At 49.6% G+C, this 19,788-nt stretch overlaps 3 protein-coding genes across 5 annotated transcripts in view; 1 reads left to right on the top strand and 2 right to left on the bottom strand.

Annotated features, from left to right (window-relative positions):
- The window catches only part of LOC126581321 (band 7 protein AGAP004871-like), a 23,931-nt gene extending 22,963 nt beyond the window's left edge, over window positions 1-968 (top strand). For all 3 annotated transcript variants that reach the window (XM_050244892.1, XM_050244893.1, XM_050244894.1), the window contains exon 3: window positions 66-968. In XM_050244892.1, coding sequence (XP_050100849.1) covers window positions 66-462 — 397 coding nt within the window. In that variant the 3' untranslated portion in view covers window positions 463-968. The remainder of the gene's footprint in view (window positions 1-65) is intronic.
- A 1,526-nt stretch (window positions 969-2,494) lies between these two features.
- Window positions 2,495-4,630, bottom strand: LOC126572138 (uncharacterized). The gene is made up of 2 exons (XM_050231206.1): window positions 3,383-4,630; window positions 2,495-3,337 (listed from the first exon to the last, which is right to left on the bottom strand). The coding sequence occupies exons 1-2, from the start codon at window positions 4,628-4,630 to the stop codon at window positions 2,495-2,497; spliced, it is 2,091 nt and encodes a 696-aa protein (XP_050087163.1).
- Window positions 4,631-6,074: 1,444 nt separating this feature from the next.
- Window positions 6,075-9,666, bottom strand: LOC126572139 (phosphoenolpyruvate carboxykinase [GTP]). The gene is made up of 3 exons (XM_050231207.1): window positions 9,319-9,666; window positions 7,956-8,559; window positions 6,075-7,874 (listed from the first exon to the last, which is right to left on the bottom strand). Exons 1-3 carry the CDS (start codon window positions 9,345-9,347, stop codon window positions 6,555-6,557), a joined length of 1,953 nt encoding a protein of 650 aa, XP_050087164.1. The 5' UTR covers window positions 9,348-9,666; the 3' UTR covers window positions 6,075-6,554.
- Between the last annotated feature and the right edge of the window lie 10,122 nt (window positions 9,667-19,788).

The raw sequence follows: 19,788 nt of genomic DNA, 5'->3' as shown, positions 1-19,788 counted from the left end.
TCTCTATCGGGTGTCTTGTTGTCGCTTCTCATGTGTGCTCAAATTGTCTTCTCTTTCGCCTACAGTAAGGACGTTTCGCTGCCGGATTCGCTGCAACGTTCGATGGCGGCCGAAGCTGAGGCAGCTCGTGAGGCACGTGCCAAGGTGATTGCGGCCGAGGGTGAGATGAAGTCATCGCGAGCGCTGAAGGAAGCATCGGACATTATGTGCGAGAGCCCGGCCGCTCTGCAGCTGCGTTACCTCCAAACTCTCAGCAGCATCGCTGGAGAGAAGAACTCAACGATCGTGTTCCCGCTGCCGATCGAACTGATTGGTCCGCTGATGAACTTCACTTCGTCGCTTGGTGTTGCACGGACCACTGGGCCCGTTCCGCATCCTCCTCCACCGACGATGATGCCGTCTTCGTCCACGAGCACCTCGTCGCCTCAGGCCGATCCAGGACATCAGGCGCAGATTGAGTAGCAGCAACTACCGCAGGTGCACTTGCAACGACGACACCATCACCAGCACCGGAGGTATCACCACCAGCAGCAGCAGCAACAGCTACAGCAGCATCAGCAGCAGCAACACCGTTCCCGGCACCACACGACCGGGGAGAGGAAGCGCGAAACCGGACCGAACCCACTTGGGTCCATCTCGATGTACTCCCTATCCTCGGCGGAAGATTCTGCCCTCTGCTCGCCCACCAACCGGGTGGCGCGGTTCATTCTAGACCTCTAAAAGAGATAACGAAAGAGAGAGAGACACGCATCCAGGGCATCCGTGTCGATCCGGCCGCCAAAAACGCAATGGGCCGGGCCTTCTAATGGCATTCACTTACCCTTCCCTTCCCCCCCAAAAGATAGTTGTTGATGTTTTTACACTAAAAACGGTTCATTTTTTTTAGTCTTGTACCTCTTTTTGTAAGCATTTTACTGTTACTAAATGAAGGAATTTGTAAATAAAATCGTATTCGTGCCGATAACCAAGCGTACGCGTGGTGCTTTCGATTCTGTTCGCTCTGATACCCAAAAAGGAAGATGCCGCTGCTGTCAAAGCTGCATTTTCTTTAAAGGATTATTCCGCTCGGTCTCGTGCTGGAAGGATTGGAAGGATTTCAAATGGATGCAGTGGTTCCATGCATGGGGTAAAAAATTGAACAGAGAGCTATTCCACCGGTACCGGCAACGGTAAAGCGGATCGACCTGAGAAGAAAACGATTGTTGAGATGACAGGTAGGAAAGGTTTCCCTGTAAAATCGGCTTATCGTTGCCGCTTCGGCTTTATCTTTCTCCAGCGAAGAATGTTATCGGTGGTGGGATTGTCGTGCCTCTGCCTTCTACACAGAACAACATTCCACCGATCGATGTCTTTTTACATTCAAATGCAATTATCTCCCCTCAAAACGAGTTGTTGGAAAATTCAATTGTCAAGTGATGCGTATGATATCCTTGTTATTCATGAGCTGCGTGCGTGTGGCAAAAGTTCCTTCCTCATCCCTCGGTTTATCGAATCCTCCGTAAGGAGCTTTAGAGAGAGCGCAAAGACTGTTTCAGTTAAACTATGCCAACACTGAATAGGTCATTTCTCAGCTCAGCAAACAGTATGCCATTGTGAAGGTGTTTTCTTTATCTTTGAAGGACAATACTGATGTAAATTATTTGTTAGTTTTTGATATAAGTTTGCAAAGTTTTTCTTTAACTTATAATCTTCGACACAGTCCTTTATGATGATCAAATAAAAACCAATTGTCGACTTCCCTTACAAGCTAAATTAAACAATATATTCATTCGATTTTTCTGTTTTGGACAACTGAAACACAAAATTCTTCGCGAAAGAGACTCATCTTTGTAAAAATTTTGATAAATTGCTATCCGAGTGGAGCAAGCTTTAAATTTCTTTCCACAGACTCTTGATCAACATTTGTTCTCTGAAATGGCGTTAGTCGAACGATTTAAAATGCGAAAAAATAAACAAACTATTAGAATCAAGGCTCTATAAAAATCCAACCCATATATGTCCTCTAGGGAAAAAGAATCGAACAGTTCGTTATATTTTCGAAGACTTTATTAAAGATAAGGCAATCAAGCTGCATTTGGTACACAAGGGTAAGTAACATAATTTCGCGATTATTCAAGAAACACTGGTCATGTACGGTACGAAGAGATAAGCTTAACACCTAAGGGAGGGTGCAATAGCACCGCGCCACACAAAGTGATGCATCATAATTTATCATAATTTAGCGTTATAAGTTATGAGGCAGAACAGCAAACAATCGGTGCAATATGTTAAAAATAAAAATAAAAGAATAAAGTGAATAAAATAATAAATAAAAATCAAAACGAATGACCGCAAAAAGGACAATGGTTTCGTGCGACTAAATGATAATATAAAAATGGTAAACACCACTCCGAGCCTCCTCTAGATACTGTTTTTTTTTTTAATAAGCTAGGATTTGGAATTTCAAAAGAAAACATTAAAACAATTAATTCCTATAACCCCTCTAGGGCATCTTTCAAACGAGTTGTCCATCTCGGTGCTGTGCATTGTCGCCTGCCAGCAGATCACCGGAAGGGGTCTGCTTGCGGAAGACCGACTTCATCATCTGCTTCCGGATGTCCTTGGTCGATCGGCGCAAGCTGCTCCGCAGAGTGGAACCAACGGCCCCGGCCGGGTTGGCCGCAATCGGTTTGTACTCGTTCAGTGCCGGCTGACGGTAGACGGCCCTCGGTTGCTCCGCTATAATGGACATCTCCAGTGGTGATTCATCCGATGTTCCTTCCTGTTTCTTCGTTCCCTCGACGGTCTCACTGGACGCTGCTTTCGGTTGCCGACGTCTCAGACTGTGCCGGATACTCGATATCAATCCGTGGCCATGGCCATGTCCATGACCTTCCTCATGATCTGCATCCTTCGCCTTGGGTTCCTCACTCGAAACCGTCGCCGACTGATGTCGTGGTATCAACCGACGGAAGCTTCGGCGGATTGCATCGCGCACTTTGTGCGATTTCCCACCCTCCGGTACGCTGGTCGGACATTTGAAATCATCTCCGCCGGCAGCCAAGGACCGGGGTTGCTCCACCAACGGTTCCTTCTTGCGATAGGCACGCTGGAACGGTGCCGGATTGTGCATCAGCTCCACGTCTTGCTCTTCATCTTCGAAATCGTCCACCTCCTCGAACTGCACGTCCGGATTGGACACATCGATCCGGATCTCCTCGCGCACCGTCGTCTCTTTGGTAATCGTGAAAGTGATTTGGTTGTTTGGTTGTTCGTTTGGTGCTAGCTCGTCGCTTTGTTTCTCCGCCGATTCCTCAGTCTTTTCTACCTTCAGTTCATTGGCCGAGGCCTCCTCCGTCTCTTTTTCCGTTTCCTTTTTCTCTTCCTTCTTCTCTTCCACCACTAACGGTTGTTTGTTTTCCTTATCTTCCTCCTCTTCATCCGGTTCCTTATCGACCGGTTCCTCCAGACGCCGCACATCAGCCTCTTCGTCCTCCAGTTCGCGCAACTTCAGCGAAAGATTGCTGATGTGCTTCATATCGATCAGGCTCCGACGGACGGAACGACGACGGTGACCGGTGCCACTGTAGGTAAAGAGTGGCGTCGTCGCTGCGGCTGCCGCTGTTGCTCCTTCACCAGCCGCCTGCTGTCTCTTGGCCTTCGCTTCGTTCATACTATTCTCCAGCTCCAGTTGGTAGCAATCCAGCTTCTCGCCAATGTCCGACTCTTCGCTAATGACCGACAACGATCGCCTTTTCGCCAACGTAATCGTCACATTCCGTTTCGGTGTTTCCTGTTCCGCCAGTGCCAACACTTCCTTAAGCTGGCGACCATGGATGGGACTGCATACGGCCATGCTGGCCATCAGATGACACGGGGTCAGAGCGCTGGCCGGTAACTCCTGGAAGTTGATCCGATGTTTCAGCGATGGAGTAAAGGGAACGGCGATCGCATACGTTGGCACTTCCAGCGCTGGATTCTCGATGCCGGTCAGATCCGGTACAGGTCGTTGACTTTCCGGTGCTGCTGGTGGCGCTTGTTCCTTCGAGCGCACAATCTCAAACGGATTGTACGGTTGCTGCTGTTGCTGTTGCTGCGGTGCCGCTACTTCCACATTCCTGATGTTGAGGGCACTGTTGACGAAGCAACGGCTCATATCTTCCGCCTCCTGTCGCTTGGTCTCTTCGCCATCGCGTACCACCTCGAACGGATTGACCGGTTTCTTATCGGCCGCGGCCAAATTGAGACACGGATTCTCAAAGCAGCTCTCCTCGAGCCCGGACTCGTGCTGTTTTTTCTTCTTCTTCGGTGGTTTGCGGATGACCTCGAATGGGTTCAGCTCGCTCGTACCCGCTACCACTCCGTTTCGATTACCGGCCGCCAGATCCGCGATCGATTTCACCTCCATACAGGAATCGGAGAAGATATTATAATTCTCCTTGTTGCCAGCCCGAAATGAAGGATTCTCGAACGCACTGCCATCGATCTGGCGCGAGTGTTTGGGCGTCGAGGATGGAATGCTGAACGTTTGGTCGGTAAAATTTAAAAACGGATTCGTTTCCGCATTTCGTTTGCGTTTTTTCCCGGGCGTTTCCATCGTGGCGGCGACGGACAACGGTTCACAGAAGGCACCTTCCACGGCTAGAGGCATATCGTCTTCACCTTAATCGTTCCTTTGCTTTGTCCTCCGTTCGCTCTGGGCAGATGTTTCCTGAACGATTGTCCTTGATACCCCTACCCCCCGCGTGCAAGGCCAGGTGTGGTGTGGTGACTTCACGTTTTGCACAAATAACGATTCGATTAATAATAACACCAGTGCTCAACAGTCGACTTGCGAGTTAATGATGAGGGCGAGAGTCACAATATCTTACTAACTAAGGAAATTATGTTAATGCGGCCGTGCCCACGTTCACGCGAGTCGACCGTTTCAGTTATGCTTCCCTTTTTTGTTTTTAACCGCCTTTTTGACCCCGCACGGTTGGTAGCCTTGTTTGCGCCTCATTTGCTCTAGAGCGGTAGTCCTGCATATCTAGATCAGAGCATATCTAGATCATGCTTGTATGGAATACTGCATGCGAGCTTGCATCAATTTATGCTCGTTTCCGTGTAGACATTTGAATTAAGCGTCGTGCGATGCCAAGCCCCTTTAATACCTTTGACTAGGTGGAAGATGGTCCACGGATACTCTTAGCTATTCCTAGAGGATCATATAACGTCGTTAACGTTACAGGTTGTCGATTAAAACACCTGATAGTGAAGTTTGTTTATTTTTCATTCGTTATTCAAAGAATTTAAGAGAGAGCTTAGATTTGTTTTTAACATTTTTTCAATAATCAGGTTCAAACAAAAGCCTCACGTCGCTTGAAGCCGCATAAAAATACTAAACCATTAAATGCTTTTAATACTCTATCTGCTCACTATTTGGTACCACGACAAGAATTTAATTATTTTTGATATTTTTTATTAAATAATTATGCAAATCTCCAATCTTTACCCGTTAGTTGATCATAGTATTCGGACTTGTAATTGAAATCAATTTGTTTTTTTTTTCTTGAATGAAAGGGCTTACTGGACAATTGTTAATGATATTTTTCAAAGCCACAGTACGATCCCGCTCAAATCACAAGAAAAACATGGTGTTTTCACTCAACATTACACCATTAAAATTAATTGAAGGTATTGATAAGGGCTGCCGTGTCTCAGCTGTATTAAAAACACTCTGTTGCTTCTGTTTGACTTTGTTTATGCAGCTTCACTGCAGACGCAAACACAGCAAAATACGGTGTTTATGTTTCACTATTTTTTGCAAAATATTATTTTCAAAATATTTACCATCACCACCCGTGGTTCCACTTCTGTTTACTTCTCGAAATAGTTCTTATCTTTAAAAACAAGTTGCCTTGAAAGGCGTCCTAGGCGCCAAAGTCGAAGCAACAACAGCAAAGAAACAGAAGGCAGAGACAGGACGAGAGAGCCTTGGCACCATTGTGTGATTCCATCTAATTGATATGCATGCGACCGAGGAATCGCAGTGTGGTCGCGCCTGTAAACATCCCCAGCAAAGTCCGGTAATCGCAAAAAAAAACATATGGCCATTTGTTATTAGCTTTCAGTATTTTTCTTTATTCCATTCTAACATCTCGTCCACATCTTACAACCTAAGGGTGCTCCAGAATTAGCAGAATTTGGCGGACGGTGTTTTCGTAACTCCGTCGTCCGTCGTCATTAGGTCCCGTTTAGCTTTGTCGAACCTCACTGAGCCTCTATCACAATACTTACTGTAGGAAGTGCCCTAAACCTAGTGTCTACAACATAGCGATCGCTCACAACGCTTAATACAAAAAAAACTCGCTTATCTACACTCCAAACACACAACTTCTAGCTGCCCAGAAGTCCCTGATCTGACCCTGATGTCTTCCGCTACGATCCTTCCCCCCTTTCGGTCAATAAACCTCAGAGGCCCCCTCTGTGGCGATCTAATCTCATTCGCGCTTCGATTGCGCGTCTTACAGGCTACTAGTGTTTGTCTTGGTTTTGTGGGTGTTTTGTCTGCTTGCTCAGTTCGCGCGCCCTGTTTACATCTTCTCAATGCGGCCCTTGAGCTGCTCCAGCTCGCTGGCAATCTCCTTGGGCAGATCGTGCGGCAGCTGGTTGTCGTAGTACTGCTGGACCTCGGCGACCTCTCGCAACCAAAAGTCCTTCGGAATGGAGAACAGTTCACTCTCGTTCACCGGTCCACCGAGTCCGTCCAGGTTGAGGGCCCCTTCGGTCGGCACACGACCAATCGGTGTATCCCGGTAGCAATCGGCATCATCGATACGGTGCAGGATCCACTCGAGCACCCGGCAGTTCTCACCGAATCCGGGCCACAGGAACTTGCCATTCGCATCCTTCCGGAACCAGTTAACGTGGAAGATCTTGGGTGCGTGGCCACCGGCCGCCTCGGCACGCTGCTCCATGCTCAGCCAGTGCTTCAGGTAGTCGCCAAAGTTGTACCCAAAGAACGGACGCATCGCAAACGGATCGTTCATGATGACCTTGCCCTTGTGTTCCGCAGCGGCCGTACTCTCACTTCTCATGGCCGATCCCACGAACACACCGTGCGCCCACGAGTTCGCTTCGTACACCAGCGGGACACCCTGTGGCCGACGTCCTCCGAACAGGATGGCCGAGATGGGGACACCTTCCGAATCCTCCCAGGCCGGATCGATGATCGGGCACTGGCCAGCCGGTGCGCAGAAGCGGGAATTGGGATGAGCTGCCGGAGTCTTCGATTCACCGAGCTTCCACGGGTTGCCCAGCCAATCGGTGATCTCCACATCGGCCGACACCTCCTTCTCCATGCCCTCCCAGTACACACCACCATCCGAGGTCGATGCAACGTTCGTGAAGATCGTGTTCTTGTAGATCGTCTCCATGGCGTTGGGGTTCGTTTCGGTCGAGGTACCGGGCGCCACGCCAAAGAATCCATTCTCCGGATTGATCGCCCTCAGCTGACCCTTCGAGTCGAACTTCATCCAAGCGATATCATCACCAACGCACTCAATCTTGTAGCCCGGCAGCGTCGGATTCATCATGGCGAGATTCGTTTTACCGCAAGCCGATGGGAAAGCGGCCGCAATGTACTTCTTCACTCCGTTCGGATCGGTAATGCCGAGGATGAGCATATGCTCGGCCAACCATCCTTCACGCTGGGCGATCGTACTGCCAATGCGCAGCGCAAAGCACTTTTTGCCGAGGAGCGAGTTTCCTCCATAGCCCGAACCGTACGAAACGATCTCATTGTTCGCCGGTTTGTGCAGGATAATGGTACGCTCCGGATCGCACGGCCACGATGGAACCGCAATCTTGCCATTCGCTGGCGTACCGACCGAGTGCAGACAACGGATAAAGTCCTGTAGGTCAAAAGAAAAAAAACAAAGTCAGTTAGTCTCGATTGTCCACCGGAAACATTAACACTCTCGTACAAAACTTACCGAGTTGTCAGCCAGCTTGTCCAGCACCTCCGAGCCCATCCGGGTCATGATGCGCATCGAGCTGACGACGTACGCCGAATCCGTGATCTCGATGCCAATCTTCGACAACGGCGAAGCGATCGGGCCCATCGAGAACGGCACCACAAACATGGTGCGCCCCTTCATGCAGCCCGGGAAACGGCTCATGATCGCACGATCATAATCCGACGGCGAAATCCAGTTGCCCAGCGAACCGGCAACTCCTTCCTTCGGCGTCGGGATGGCCTGCTCCGGCCGCTCGGTACAGATGAACGTCTTCGATTCGACACGCGCCACATCGGCCGGATTGGTCCGGGCGAGCCAGCAGTTCTCATACTTGGGCAACGGCTTGATCGTGCCCTGGCTGTGCAGCGTCTGCAGCAGCGTCCGGCACTCGCTCTCACTACCGTCGACGATGTGGATCCGATCCGGCTGGCACATGGCGGCCGATTCCTCCACAAAGCGGCGCACCTTGTCCGACAGCTGCGTCACCTCGCCATTGACGACCGGGAAACCGCGCAGATGGTTGTACAGATTCTTCGGCAGCGTCTTCAACTTCGGGCTGCATCCCAGGGTGGTCGGGAGCCTAAGCAAAGCGAACAATTTCACCATGATTGAGCCGTTTCGTTTGTGAGGTTGTGATCGTGGCACAATGAAGACAGCAAGAGGCAAACACTATTACTGCGCACAGGACACTCTATGCTCATTTGGAATAAGCTCGATCGGAACTTTGTGTTTGAAAACACTTTGAAAGCGGAAAAGTCTAGTCGCTGGATCGTGCTGTTCGAGGCTCGAGAAAAAGGGCTCGATTGTTGTTGAGTAACTGAGGAGATCGTGCATGGTACCAGGGCTTATATACATGCCTTGACTCATTATCAGCAGCCGATGGCCTACACACGCCCATTCCAAGGCAGGCAAAGCAACATCTCATGCTGACGTAGGCACCCAGCAGCGGTCGACATTATCAGATTCGATCGGTCCAACCACCGGTCTAGTGTTACCCCCGCGCACCAGTGGGTAGGGCGCCTAGGGTAACAACAACGACAACGACAACGACGACGACGACGAAGACGACGAAGACGACGTCTACGTTGCACTGTCAAAGGGCAAAGGGCCTCTAGCAACAGATGCTAGCGGTATCTCCCATGGAAGGGAGCATCCCTGATAAGATCTTGAGCTTATCAGTCGCCAATGCACACTCGCGATGATGACCCCAAAAACAAACACACTTGTACTGTTCCACAAAACGGAAGCCAAAACCCAATTCGAACATTCCAAATGCACATGCACGCAGGATGTCACATGATGATAACGCAATGGGAAATGGAGTGTATCTGGTACTTACGGTGTGTACTGTTCGATGAGCTGAGGCATTTTGGCTGAGTTGGTAAGGTTTTACTCACAACACGAAACACAAAACGAAAATGCAAATACTAAAACGCGATAAACGATGACTAAACGTAACGTTGGATAGCACTGGGATTCGTAGACTCGTTGCCTTTGACTTTTGGAAAGCGCGAAAAAAGGACGATTGCGATTGTGTTTTACAACAACAAAAAAAGAAAAGAAAAGCGGTAACTTTAAAGCAAGATGGCACTTGGTAGGCACTTGGTCTGATCTCCCGAGGGATGACGAGGGTTTGTCTTTTGGAAAACTAGCTTGTTTTCATCTTCTGATGGATTGGGTTGGTTCTGGTGAACTGATGCTGGTACCTACGGAACCGGGCCTTCTTATAGTCGGGCCCGCCACGACGGAACACGACCGCCTCCGCTTCCGCCACCGCTACCGCCAGCGCCGACGAGGTAGCGAGGTGAGGGTTTCGCGAGACAGACAGCAAGGTGTAGGGTGAGATGGCAAGATGCAGCCGGGGCCTGTACGCGCACAGGATGGCGAGACTTGGGGTGGGCAAAAATAGAAACACCTCACCACCAGCCACGACCACCACCCTCAGCACCACCATCCCTCCATCGATAGTGGTGTGATGGTTAACCCAAAACTTCACGAGCGAGCGAGCAGGAATCGCGTGGTCGCTCGTGTTGCTGGCTCCTTCACGCCATTCCCTATCATTGGCGCTTCTGATTGGCGGGCGCGATCAACGCGCGTTGGAGGTATGTGCGTATGCTGCTGCTGCTGCTGCTGCCGATGATGATGACGTTGACGTTGTTATGAAGAGTGACGTCACGGTACTCGATGTTTCCCTCCCGATTTATGGTGCTGCTGCTGCTGCCAAGGCTTATCGCATCGAGAACACTCTCTCTCTGTCATGGAGGCAACTTGTGATGCGCTGTTTCTATCTGCCAGCGGCTCATGAATTGCTGCTGTTGAAGTGAGACACGAGTTTAGATGGTCTTGTGCATTCCATGCCTCTAAAACCCTTCTAAACAAGTCTGCAAGGACACAAATGCCCTTAAAGGGATATGAAAGAAATGTCCTTTTCGTTGCTTTTCGTGTTCGTTTGTTATCTGAGCCGGAAATTGCCTCATCTTTTCGCTGCCGGGGCCCGGGTCCGAGGTCCAAACCAGGGCACACGCGTTTAGCTTTTGTTGTGTTGGCATCTCGCTTTCCCCTTCACCACAACGCGGGTCTGTCTGTCTCGCTCGTGGTCGGTTCTAGTGAGACCGGCAGCACCCGCACCACCGCCATTTGGTTCTAACCAGTTTAATCCACCTCCACTGCGCTGCTGCTGGCCCAGAGCTAACAGGATAGAGCCGGGGGTATCGGTTCGCTGCCGCGCCGTTGCGCATTACGGGTTGATGGCGACCGGAGCAGGTTTTTGGGCGCAGGGTTGAAAGTCCCATCGAACTACGCCTTGGGACTTTCAGGCATCGGAGGTCAACCGATCAATCAACAAAGATCGCATAGGATCGCCAAAGCCAGCTAATGTTGCGCAAATTTGTTGATCGATCCTAATCGATCGAACACAATCGTTAACGGATGGCCTTTTGCGAATCCTGATCGTTATCGCAGCGCCTCTCCACCATCGGAACATGATCAGTTTTGGATTGGTTATGGCGGCCAGTTGATCTTTGAGCTTCCAGCGAGATCGTTTTGATATTAACCGGATGAAATCATTTCACACATTCAGTGTGATTCACCGACGAGCGACATTACCATTGGGCATTGCGAAGCTATAAATAAACCACGTCAACACTTGTTATCAATCGTTTTTTGGAATACTTGTTGGAAAATGTAACGCCACAGAAGAGAAGTATAATTATACTTTAGGTAATTACCTTCTAGGTTTAAATTGAAAAAATAAAAAACATTCTAAAGAGTGTCAAGACGAAGGTGAAGCAGAAGCAAATCACGTACCCTTCTCCTTGCACTTTCACACCCATCTTCCACTACCTGCACCTTATGGTCTACCTTCTGGTACCTTTTCTGGTAACATTTTAACCCCCTGGTACGCATGCAGCCCTTGGCTTCTAGGCCACGAACATTCGAGGCACGATGCTGGTCTCTATTTTGCCCACTTGGCCGGCCATTGACGAAAAAAGGTTTTGGAAAAGGGTCTTCCAGCAGATTCAAGACTGCTAGCAGAAGGTAGACAAAGACAGCAAAGGGTAGAGTCTGATGATGGTCCCGAGCGAGAAAGTGATATGCAAATGGGTGATGCATCACTGTGTGTTAGACAAGGAGAGACCGAGAGAACAAGGGAGAAAGATGGAACAATTACGGGGACATGGAAAATTCCATCGGAAAATGGAAAATTCCAAAGGGTAGGGTCTGATGATGCTGCCGCGCGAGAAAGTGATGTGCAAATGGGTGATGCATCACTGTGCGTTAGAAAAGGAGCGACCGAGAGAACGAGGGAGAAAGATGGAACAATTACGGGGACATGGAAAATTCCTTCAAACGCAGGCCACGGAACGTACCAGTTTGATGTCTCGATTCTAGAAGCTACGGCAGTGTGGGACTGTCTCATTTTTGTGACTAGAACCGGCCATATCTGGCTCATGGCTGTGTGATGAACCGGCGATCTGAATGGAGGCAACATAGTAGGCCATTGCTTCATAACATTGAATGACAGCAACTGAAACTCAATCGAATCGTTGACCCAAGGAGTCTAAATGAGGGTCCAGAAGAGCTTAATGTAGGCCACCAGCAGAAAATTGATCATACTAGAACCAGCCTGCTAGATCATGCGCGCGGTTGGTTTGTATCACGCGCGAACCCATGGCAACACCGAGTGAAAGACACTCGGTCGAGGGACCAAAACAAACCGCTCAATCCTCCGGCTGAGGATGAGCCACGTTAATCACAAGAGACAAGTCAACCTCTCGCCGTGGCCCCGACGGACGACGGTGGCTGATACGAGCAGCAGCAATAGCAGTAGGCGTTAATGACGGCTTATCAACTAGGCCGAACAGCGATCACAACGCCAGCAATCACTACGGCCGGAGTTCAGGAAGGCCAAGAGCGTGTCGGGAGTGTTCATTAGCCCGTGAGGGAACAACCGAGCGAACATTTTCGGGAATCAGCCAAGTCATTCTGTTAAACTTTGCGAGGTCGTTCCGCGTCCCTCCTCATCCATCATCTCATCGCTGCTGTTGTGGCTGATTGAGCAAGGGGGCAAGGCGCTCTCGAATCAAAACAAACGCTCCACCGACCGCACCACACCAATCAACGGCTTCTCCGTCGTAGAGGGATTCCCGGATACTCCTCTCTGCTTCACGGACGCGAGGCGAGCCCACCTTCCTTCGGCTTGAGCCATTTTTGTTGTTTTTCCTTTCGACAACCACGACCACGACGATGGACTGGTGATAACGACTCACCCTCGGATCCATCCTGACTTATCGCCGGCCCGGTTTTTGGGGCGCAACAATCGCGACCATGCCATGCCTCCGCATCCACGCTTGAACCATAAACTCAGATCTCCGATCGTCTCTGTTTACGACCACTCACAGCAATGGAGGAGGGGTCGTGGAAGAGGGTGAAACCAAAATGGCCATCCCAGGACCCCGGTTAGCAACAGCGAACGAGTCGAACGCGAACACGAGCCCCCGACATGCGTGCATCATCACCATCATCCCGGTGCGTAGCGCAAATTTCGAACAAAACCGAACCGTCTTGGCGTCTTCAGCATCGCGATCGTCGCCGTGGACGGAGCGAGCGAGTGAGATCAAAACAAACATGACATTGGAGCATGTGGGGCCTCATGGCGGGGAACCAAGGAGGGAAAAACTGGTTGGACCAGTTTTGCGAGCAGTTGGCGGGATGCGTCTTAGACTTTAACCACCAACGAAAAGCGGAGATCTTTCGGGAGAGAGGCAGAGAGAGTGCGCGCGAGAAAAAGTCCCAGAGTTTGTGGGCCAGGGCAAAACTGTCCCTGATCACGCCACACGGCTTGCCATTGGCTGAAACTCGGAACAGGTGATCCGACATGGAGTTTTTTGGAGTGGAATGGTAAACAAGAGAAGAAGATGACTCAGTGGCGCCAACCGTGGAAGTTCTGGGCTTTGACTTGACTTCTACAAATCGAAAATATCCGATTGGAAGTTATCAAACGCCGCGGATGTTCCAGCAGTAAACAAGTGATGCATTGATGTAATAATTTCGCTACATCATCTACATCGCTTCCAAATTGTGAAAAGCCAAACAATCCGGACACACTTCTCTCTCTCTCTCGAGTTCGAGGTGTAATTTGTTGGTCACACAATGCGCGATGCTTCTACATTGTCCCGGTGCGGACCCGGTGGGTGGGTGATGGCCAGTTGTATTATTATTTTTAACTCGTAACGCAACCGGACGGACGGCTGCTAACCAACCCAATCCACCACACACCACCAGACGAACCGGTAGGGCGCGTAGATCACCTTGAGGCGGCGGGCTTGCAGCGTCCGGCTTGTTCCTGTGCTCTGTCTTGTCGGTTGTGTCTGTGTTGTGGCAGCATGGGCGATGTGTGTGATGCAAGAATGCAACTACAATTACATCAGGCCACTCCGGGTAGTGTGTGAACCGCCTATGTCCTCTACTTTCGCTTTCACGCCTCCTAAACGACCGCTATACAGCTACACCAGTCCGAAGTCCGGAGAATTTAAAATCACGTTCAGCAAGCATCGTGTATCCGAGTCCGAGGCTTTGTCGGCCCTTCCCCCTTAATGCGTTGGTCACAATAAGGTCACACAGAAGGCGTCTGCGTGTGTGTCTATGCTCTAGATTCTCCATTCAACGGGTTCTAAGTTCCACAGCCGCGCTGTGAATCAGTTCCAGATTGAACCGGCTCGCCGGCGCTGGTGGGAGGCGTAAGTTGCGCCCCAACGTGTGCCCTGGTACTGTGTCACATGTACTTTGATCTCGGCCAGTTCCCCGTCCATTAAAGCCATGCCTCCACACACTATCGCCTGTGGTAGTGCTGCCATGCTAGTATTGCAAGTCTTCCAAGGCTGAAGGGCCCTGAGTATAGCTTGGCAGTCGAGGTCCGAGATCTCGAGTGCCGTTTTGCATGATCGCTGTGAAATGTGGCGGCCCCTTCCCTGTCATTATGTTTACGCGCCGTGGTTCATGGAGTTCATGGCAGGAAGTGGAAGCTTCTTATCGGCGTGCTTCGTCCCTTTCTGGCGCTGGAGACGTGCCCCTGTAAAAACAGGTCCGTGGAACGCGACGACGGCGACAGTTGCTGCAGCTGCGAATTTTTGATAGTCATATGTCGGTGGTCATGTGTGGTTTTCTGTGGGTGGCTGTGTCGATCAAATTACCCCCAAGACCACGCATACAGACGGATTCAACGCGATCAAAACAGTGGCCAGCCAATGGGAATGAGATGGAACGTAGATAACCCAGCGGTAGAGCGTTACGCTCAGCGACCGGCTTGGCCGAGGAAAACAAGTCACCGCGAGCGCTCGGACAACGCGGACACTGTTGCCAGGCGCGCTAAATTGATAATCATGTTCGAGCGAGGGGAGGTTGCTGCCACGCGAAACAGCTGATACGACCGCTTTCCGATGCGATGCGTGTGTTTTGAGGTCGCGCTCGTACTGGTATGAGTGAGACAGTGTGCATGCGATGGGGTTCATCGAAGAAGGCGATGCGAAGACGGGAGGATGGCGACGGCATCAGCATCATTCAGCGCCGGGGGTTGTTTGGGGCCCGTTTGGAGGCTCGTCTCGCCAACGGAACGCCGCAACGCGATTGGTCGATTCAGCCGGTCTCAGGGTCGTACCTCGATCCACCGCCACCACCCTAGCTGGCGGTTGCTTTGCTTGTGGCTGACGCAAGCCAACGCCGCGCGGTCGTCAGGTTCGCGACAAATGCCTCGCTGGCAGCGGTACCGGCACCGGCGACGTACCGGTCGGTGAGTTTGAATTTTGCTGCGGCTCCTCGGAATGCCTGGGAGTGAATGAGTGGTGGGGACGGTGGGTGAAAAAGGGGTGGGTTTGTTGTTGTTTGTGCTGAGTGAGGCAATTGTCGTCGTCGTTCAGGAGGGGGAGAGATGGGCGCGATCGCGAAGAACATCTGTATCAAGCGTACAACAACGAGCGAACAATGTGCGTTGATCGCCGTTGTTTTCACTCTTTTATGATCGATGATGATGATGATGATGATGTTGATCAGGAGAGCAGAGGATGATGTCAATTGCGTGCCTCGTGCGTGCAAAATGTTTACGAGACTGGGGCGCGCGTTTCGTTAATAAAATTTATTTTTTTCTTCTTTTTAAACTAAAAACGTGTAACATGAGGTCATGTGAGCATGTTGACGTCTATCGTGTAGCACAAAGTGGTTCGATGAAAGGAGATTTGTATCAGATTTTATGTCTCTACAATAGAAGAACCGCAGAGAGTCCGAGCGCGCATGTGCAGCATGGATACGCAACAGGTGGAAAGCATAAACTCGCACAAGCAAAGGTTGATGACCAGCTGTTTCTTAGGTTCTTGGAATCCTTCCCATGACATTATCCTTCCAGAAATCATTCCAGTCCTTCTCTAAATTCTAGCCTCTCTTCCAATTAATCGTCTGTGTTAATGATGTTATTGAAATCGTCGAATGATGCATTTGCTTTCCTTTCGCTTACTCAATCGTTCGCGTTGAGAGGCTATTTTTAACATTTTCTAAAAAGATCTAGAGCTCCCTAGAGAAGGAGTTGTTATTGTCGCTGATACACGCGGAGCAAACAAATCCAATCGATCCCAGTTGCAATTACACGGGTCAAACGATTTGTTTTCCAGATGCTCCTAGAGCGCATGGGAGGATTGGTAGCAATCAACGGAGAGTCTGGGCCTGTCTGGTCACTATCTGTTGGCTGCCATCGCGGAGGCTTGTTTAGCTTCCCCCACAAGTGGTTCCCTCCTTTCGAGAGGGGCCCTTTTAAAGGGCTGCTAGGGTTGTTGGTAATTTCCCCATTGCATCGTCACTATCACACGTTCGTTCGTGCATCGCAACAACGAGTGTCGTACTCGAGCACTTCAAGCGATCGACATCGGTTAGCGATGGTACTTGATCCCGGAATTTGCGATCGAGTCAGTGGAGCGGAACGTCCGCAGAGCACATCAACAACAATCAGCCGAGCGGGTGTTTATGGCTCCGGACCGGTCACTAGCGATCCTAGCGATACACAGCGGCGCGTGGTGAAAGGATTTGATGCTTTGACTCATGAGCAGCGGACATTGCCGACCGGGCTTCACGTGTAGTTCCATTTTTAGAGGTTTCACCGAAGGTTTCGCCCTCGTAGTGCAACCAGTCCGGATGATGAAGATGAGCAAACCGGTGGTCCGCGGAGGCCACGGTAATCCTTGGCTTACGGGATTTGGGGTTTCCTTCTCTAGAGGTACTTCGAAAGGAAATCCTTTTCGCTACGAGCGCGCGTGTGTTTCTACTTTCATTGATGAGTGTTTTTGTGTGATGTACGCATTGAATGCGCAGTAAATAGAAAATATGTTTGTTCCCTTGTTGTTTGATAACGGAACAACAAGGCGGAATAGAACAACCGTTTGAACTGTGTTGAAGTGCTGGCGATGAAAATGAAGAAAGTCCTTTGTGAGAGCTAAAAGGTTTTTTTTCTGGTTGTGGTGTGCGCAGTAGTTGGGAGACAGAAACACTCGTTTGTGGTCATCAATGTGCGAAGCATTTTCGCGAAAAGCTTCTTTGCTTTTTGTTTTCATTGGTTTATTGTGTAGAGACATAAATTGCCTCGCGAGCGCTTGGGACAAAGATCTACATTACTACAATCATTTCATATTGTTTAAAGCAAAATTGAAACAATATTTGTTCGAAATAGGCATCGCGTGCTCCCTTTAGACCTCACGTGAAGCATCAGAGCCTGCATCTTGTAACGAGATCTTCGCGATAATCGTTGATTGCGAAATTAGCTCTCATCGTGCCTTCCCAGAATCAAACGCTGTTTGTTTATTGCAACCCAACATTGTACTTAATCGCTGGTCAAGCCCCTGAGCGACGGTAACATGGACACCGTTTTGCCTCACGATGCTTCTCGCGGAATCGCGATCGATTTTGAGGAGGGAATGTTTGCCAACCGTGCGTCATATGCTGAGAAAGAACAACTAGTGGCTCATCAACTGCGGCCACTTAATGGCGGTAAACAAGTGGTTCAAATCAAAGACGTCATCTGCAGTGAGGCCTCCTTGTCTCCAGGGATCGTACAACGGCCTGCTGCCAACTGCCAGACACCGTCACCGTGATGGACAGCGAAAAGGGATCACTAGTGGCTGCTGATAAAGGATGCTCATTAAAATACGCAAAACATGGTTCGCATATCGCGCTGGCACAGTACACGGTTCGCTAATGCTGTCGTCACAACCGGACAGGCCGGACCGGACATGCCGATGATGACGTCGGTTGACGTGGGCTTGGCCACTTGGCGGCGGCTTTAGTGCGCCAACATCTAATCAGCTCTGGAAAGTGGGAAAGTTTATGCAACGTGTCCCCCATTGCCTTGAATTGGGCTAATGCTCTTATGGCTCTTCGAGGACATCAGATGAAGGAGCATGTGGCTCGTGGCTTGACTGACGTGAGCGTGTCTCAAGGTTTCACCCAAAAACTGCGCTTCAATCGAATTCCAAAAAAGCGTCAATCTTTGCCCCGAAAGGCAGGAGAGTCCAATTCATGCTTAGAGCAAAATACAGGCCGAGGCCCACGCTATCGACACCGGGGTAATACAATCGTTTACAATCGAGTCGTGTGGAAGTGGGAGTGTAATTAACGGCTAAAAAGACCCCGAATGCTTTTCATTTTTGGTCCATTCGCAAAGTTTGTTTTGCTTCTTATCGCGAGAAGACGAGCAATTGTTTTTGCTGATCAAATCACCGGTTTATTAGTCTGATAACAGCGACAGGAGCGTGTGTTTGCCTTTCTAGACTATCTTTGACATTGATGATAGGTGGCATGATAGCAGCGGTGCTTTCTGGGGGTGTGTTCAATGTTCAACGAGCAAGATACACTCGCTATCGCACCGGAAGTATGACATGCGGTTGTTTTAGACCCTTTTGCTCCCTTTACAACCGTTAACAGCAGTTGTGCTTTTATAGTATTTACGGGTTTTATTTGAATTAAACTGAGTGTAAATTGGTTGAACACACACGCAGACACTCAACGTATCTAGTATTTCAAATGCCCCTCAATAGAAAGTGTCCTGCTCTTGTCTAAACATGTAGCGTCAACATGCTCTCATCGAACTAATTAACTGGTTTGCTCGATGAATTGAAGTGCAAAATAAAGTGGAGTACAATGATGCTTCTGGCTGTTTGCCAGAAGCACACGAATGCGATAAAAAACGTTTGAAACTATGCTAGCAATGAATGCTAAATTCAATCCTCAACCCTAGGCATTCTATGTACTCCAGTGAATCAGCTCACTAAAACAAAAATATTGACAACCAAAGCACCGCAAAAGCGGAACCAAGCGTTGTACCGATAATGATTTACAGGACAAGGGAACGAAAACGAAGCGCTGTTTCTGCTTTTGCATCATTAGCGAACGGCACAACAAACTGCTGGTAATGGTCAATTGTGGGCCAGTGAGCGAGGCTTATCCATCGAACCAGGAAATTGGCCAAGTGGCTCCCGGTATCGTCCGGAGTTACGGGGTACGGAGGTATTCGGTTCGATGAAAATCATTAAACGCGTAAGGGTGCTTCAGTTGGACAGCAGATGGTGTATCATTCAATCCTGCTCATTTGCAGATTAAATTGGAAAATTGTGACAAACAGGACAACAGCAGCAGCAGCATTGGAATGTCGGTGTCTCGATGAGCTGCTTATTAGATTTTCGCGAAGGATCTACGGTTTTGGGAGGGAGAGATTATTTTCAGATTTTGGGCCAACTGTTCCTGGTAGCGGCTTGTAATCAATTACCAGCCAGTCAGGCCAATTGATAGGGCTCTTGACCTACATTCTTGTGAAGTACGATACCCGTACCGCTTCGAGCGTTCTTATCGGTTTTCTTTTATCTTATTGTTGGCTCGATCTAGCTTATCTGTGAATGAAATGTGTAGGACAGTTTGAGATTTACCTCATTGTCCGGAAGAGAAGTTACACAAACAAATCATCCTTTGTTTAAATAAAGTGAAAAGAGAACAAAATAACTGGACCATTCAGCATCTGAGCATCCGGGGAACATAATTACTTGCAGCTGATAAGAGACCAAGCCCCGGCGAGTGTTTGGTTTGCAAAAGCAGGAAGCAGCTTTCTACCCTGAGATATCGTCGGAGTTTATATTTAGCCACTTCAGTAATACCGAGAGTGATTCGCGATGAATGATGCTTTGCGCCACGTCAACGGCAACTACAACTGCTTCAGTTGCGTCACTCTCGTCCACGGTGTCGTGATACGAAAGCTGCAGTTACTTTAGCGGACTCCCTCGCG

Source organism: Anopheles aquasalis, chromosome 2 (genome assembly GCF_943734665.1).
Source record: "Anopheles aquasalis chromosome 2, idAnoAquaMG_Q_19, whole genome shotgun sequence".
In the NCBI taxonomy this organism is placed as follows: Eukaryota; Metazoa; Arthropoda; class Insecta; order Diptera; family Culicidae; genus Anopheles; species Anopheles aquasalis.
This window is presented reverse-complemented; position numbering and strand designations above follow the sequence as displayed.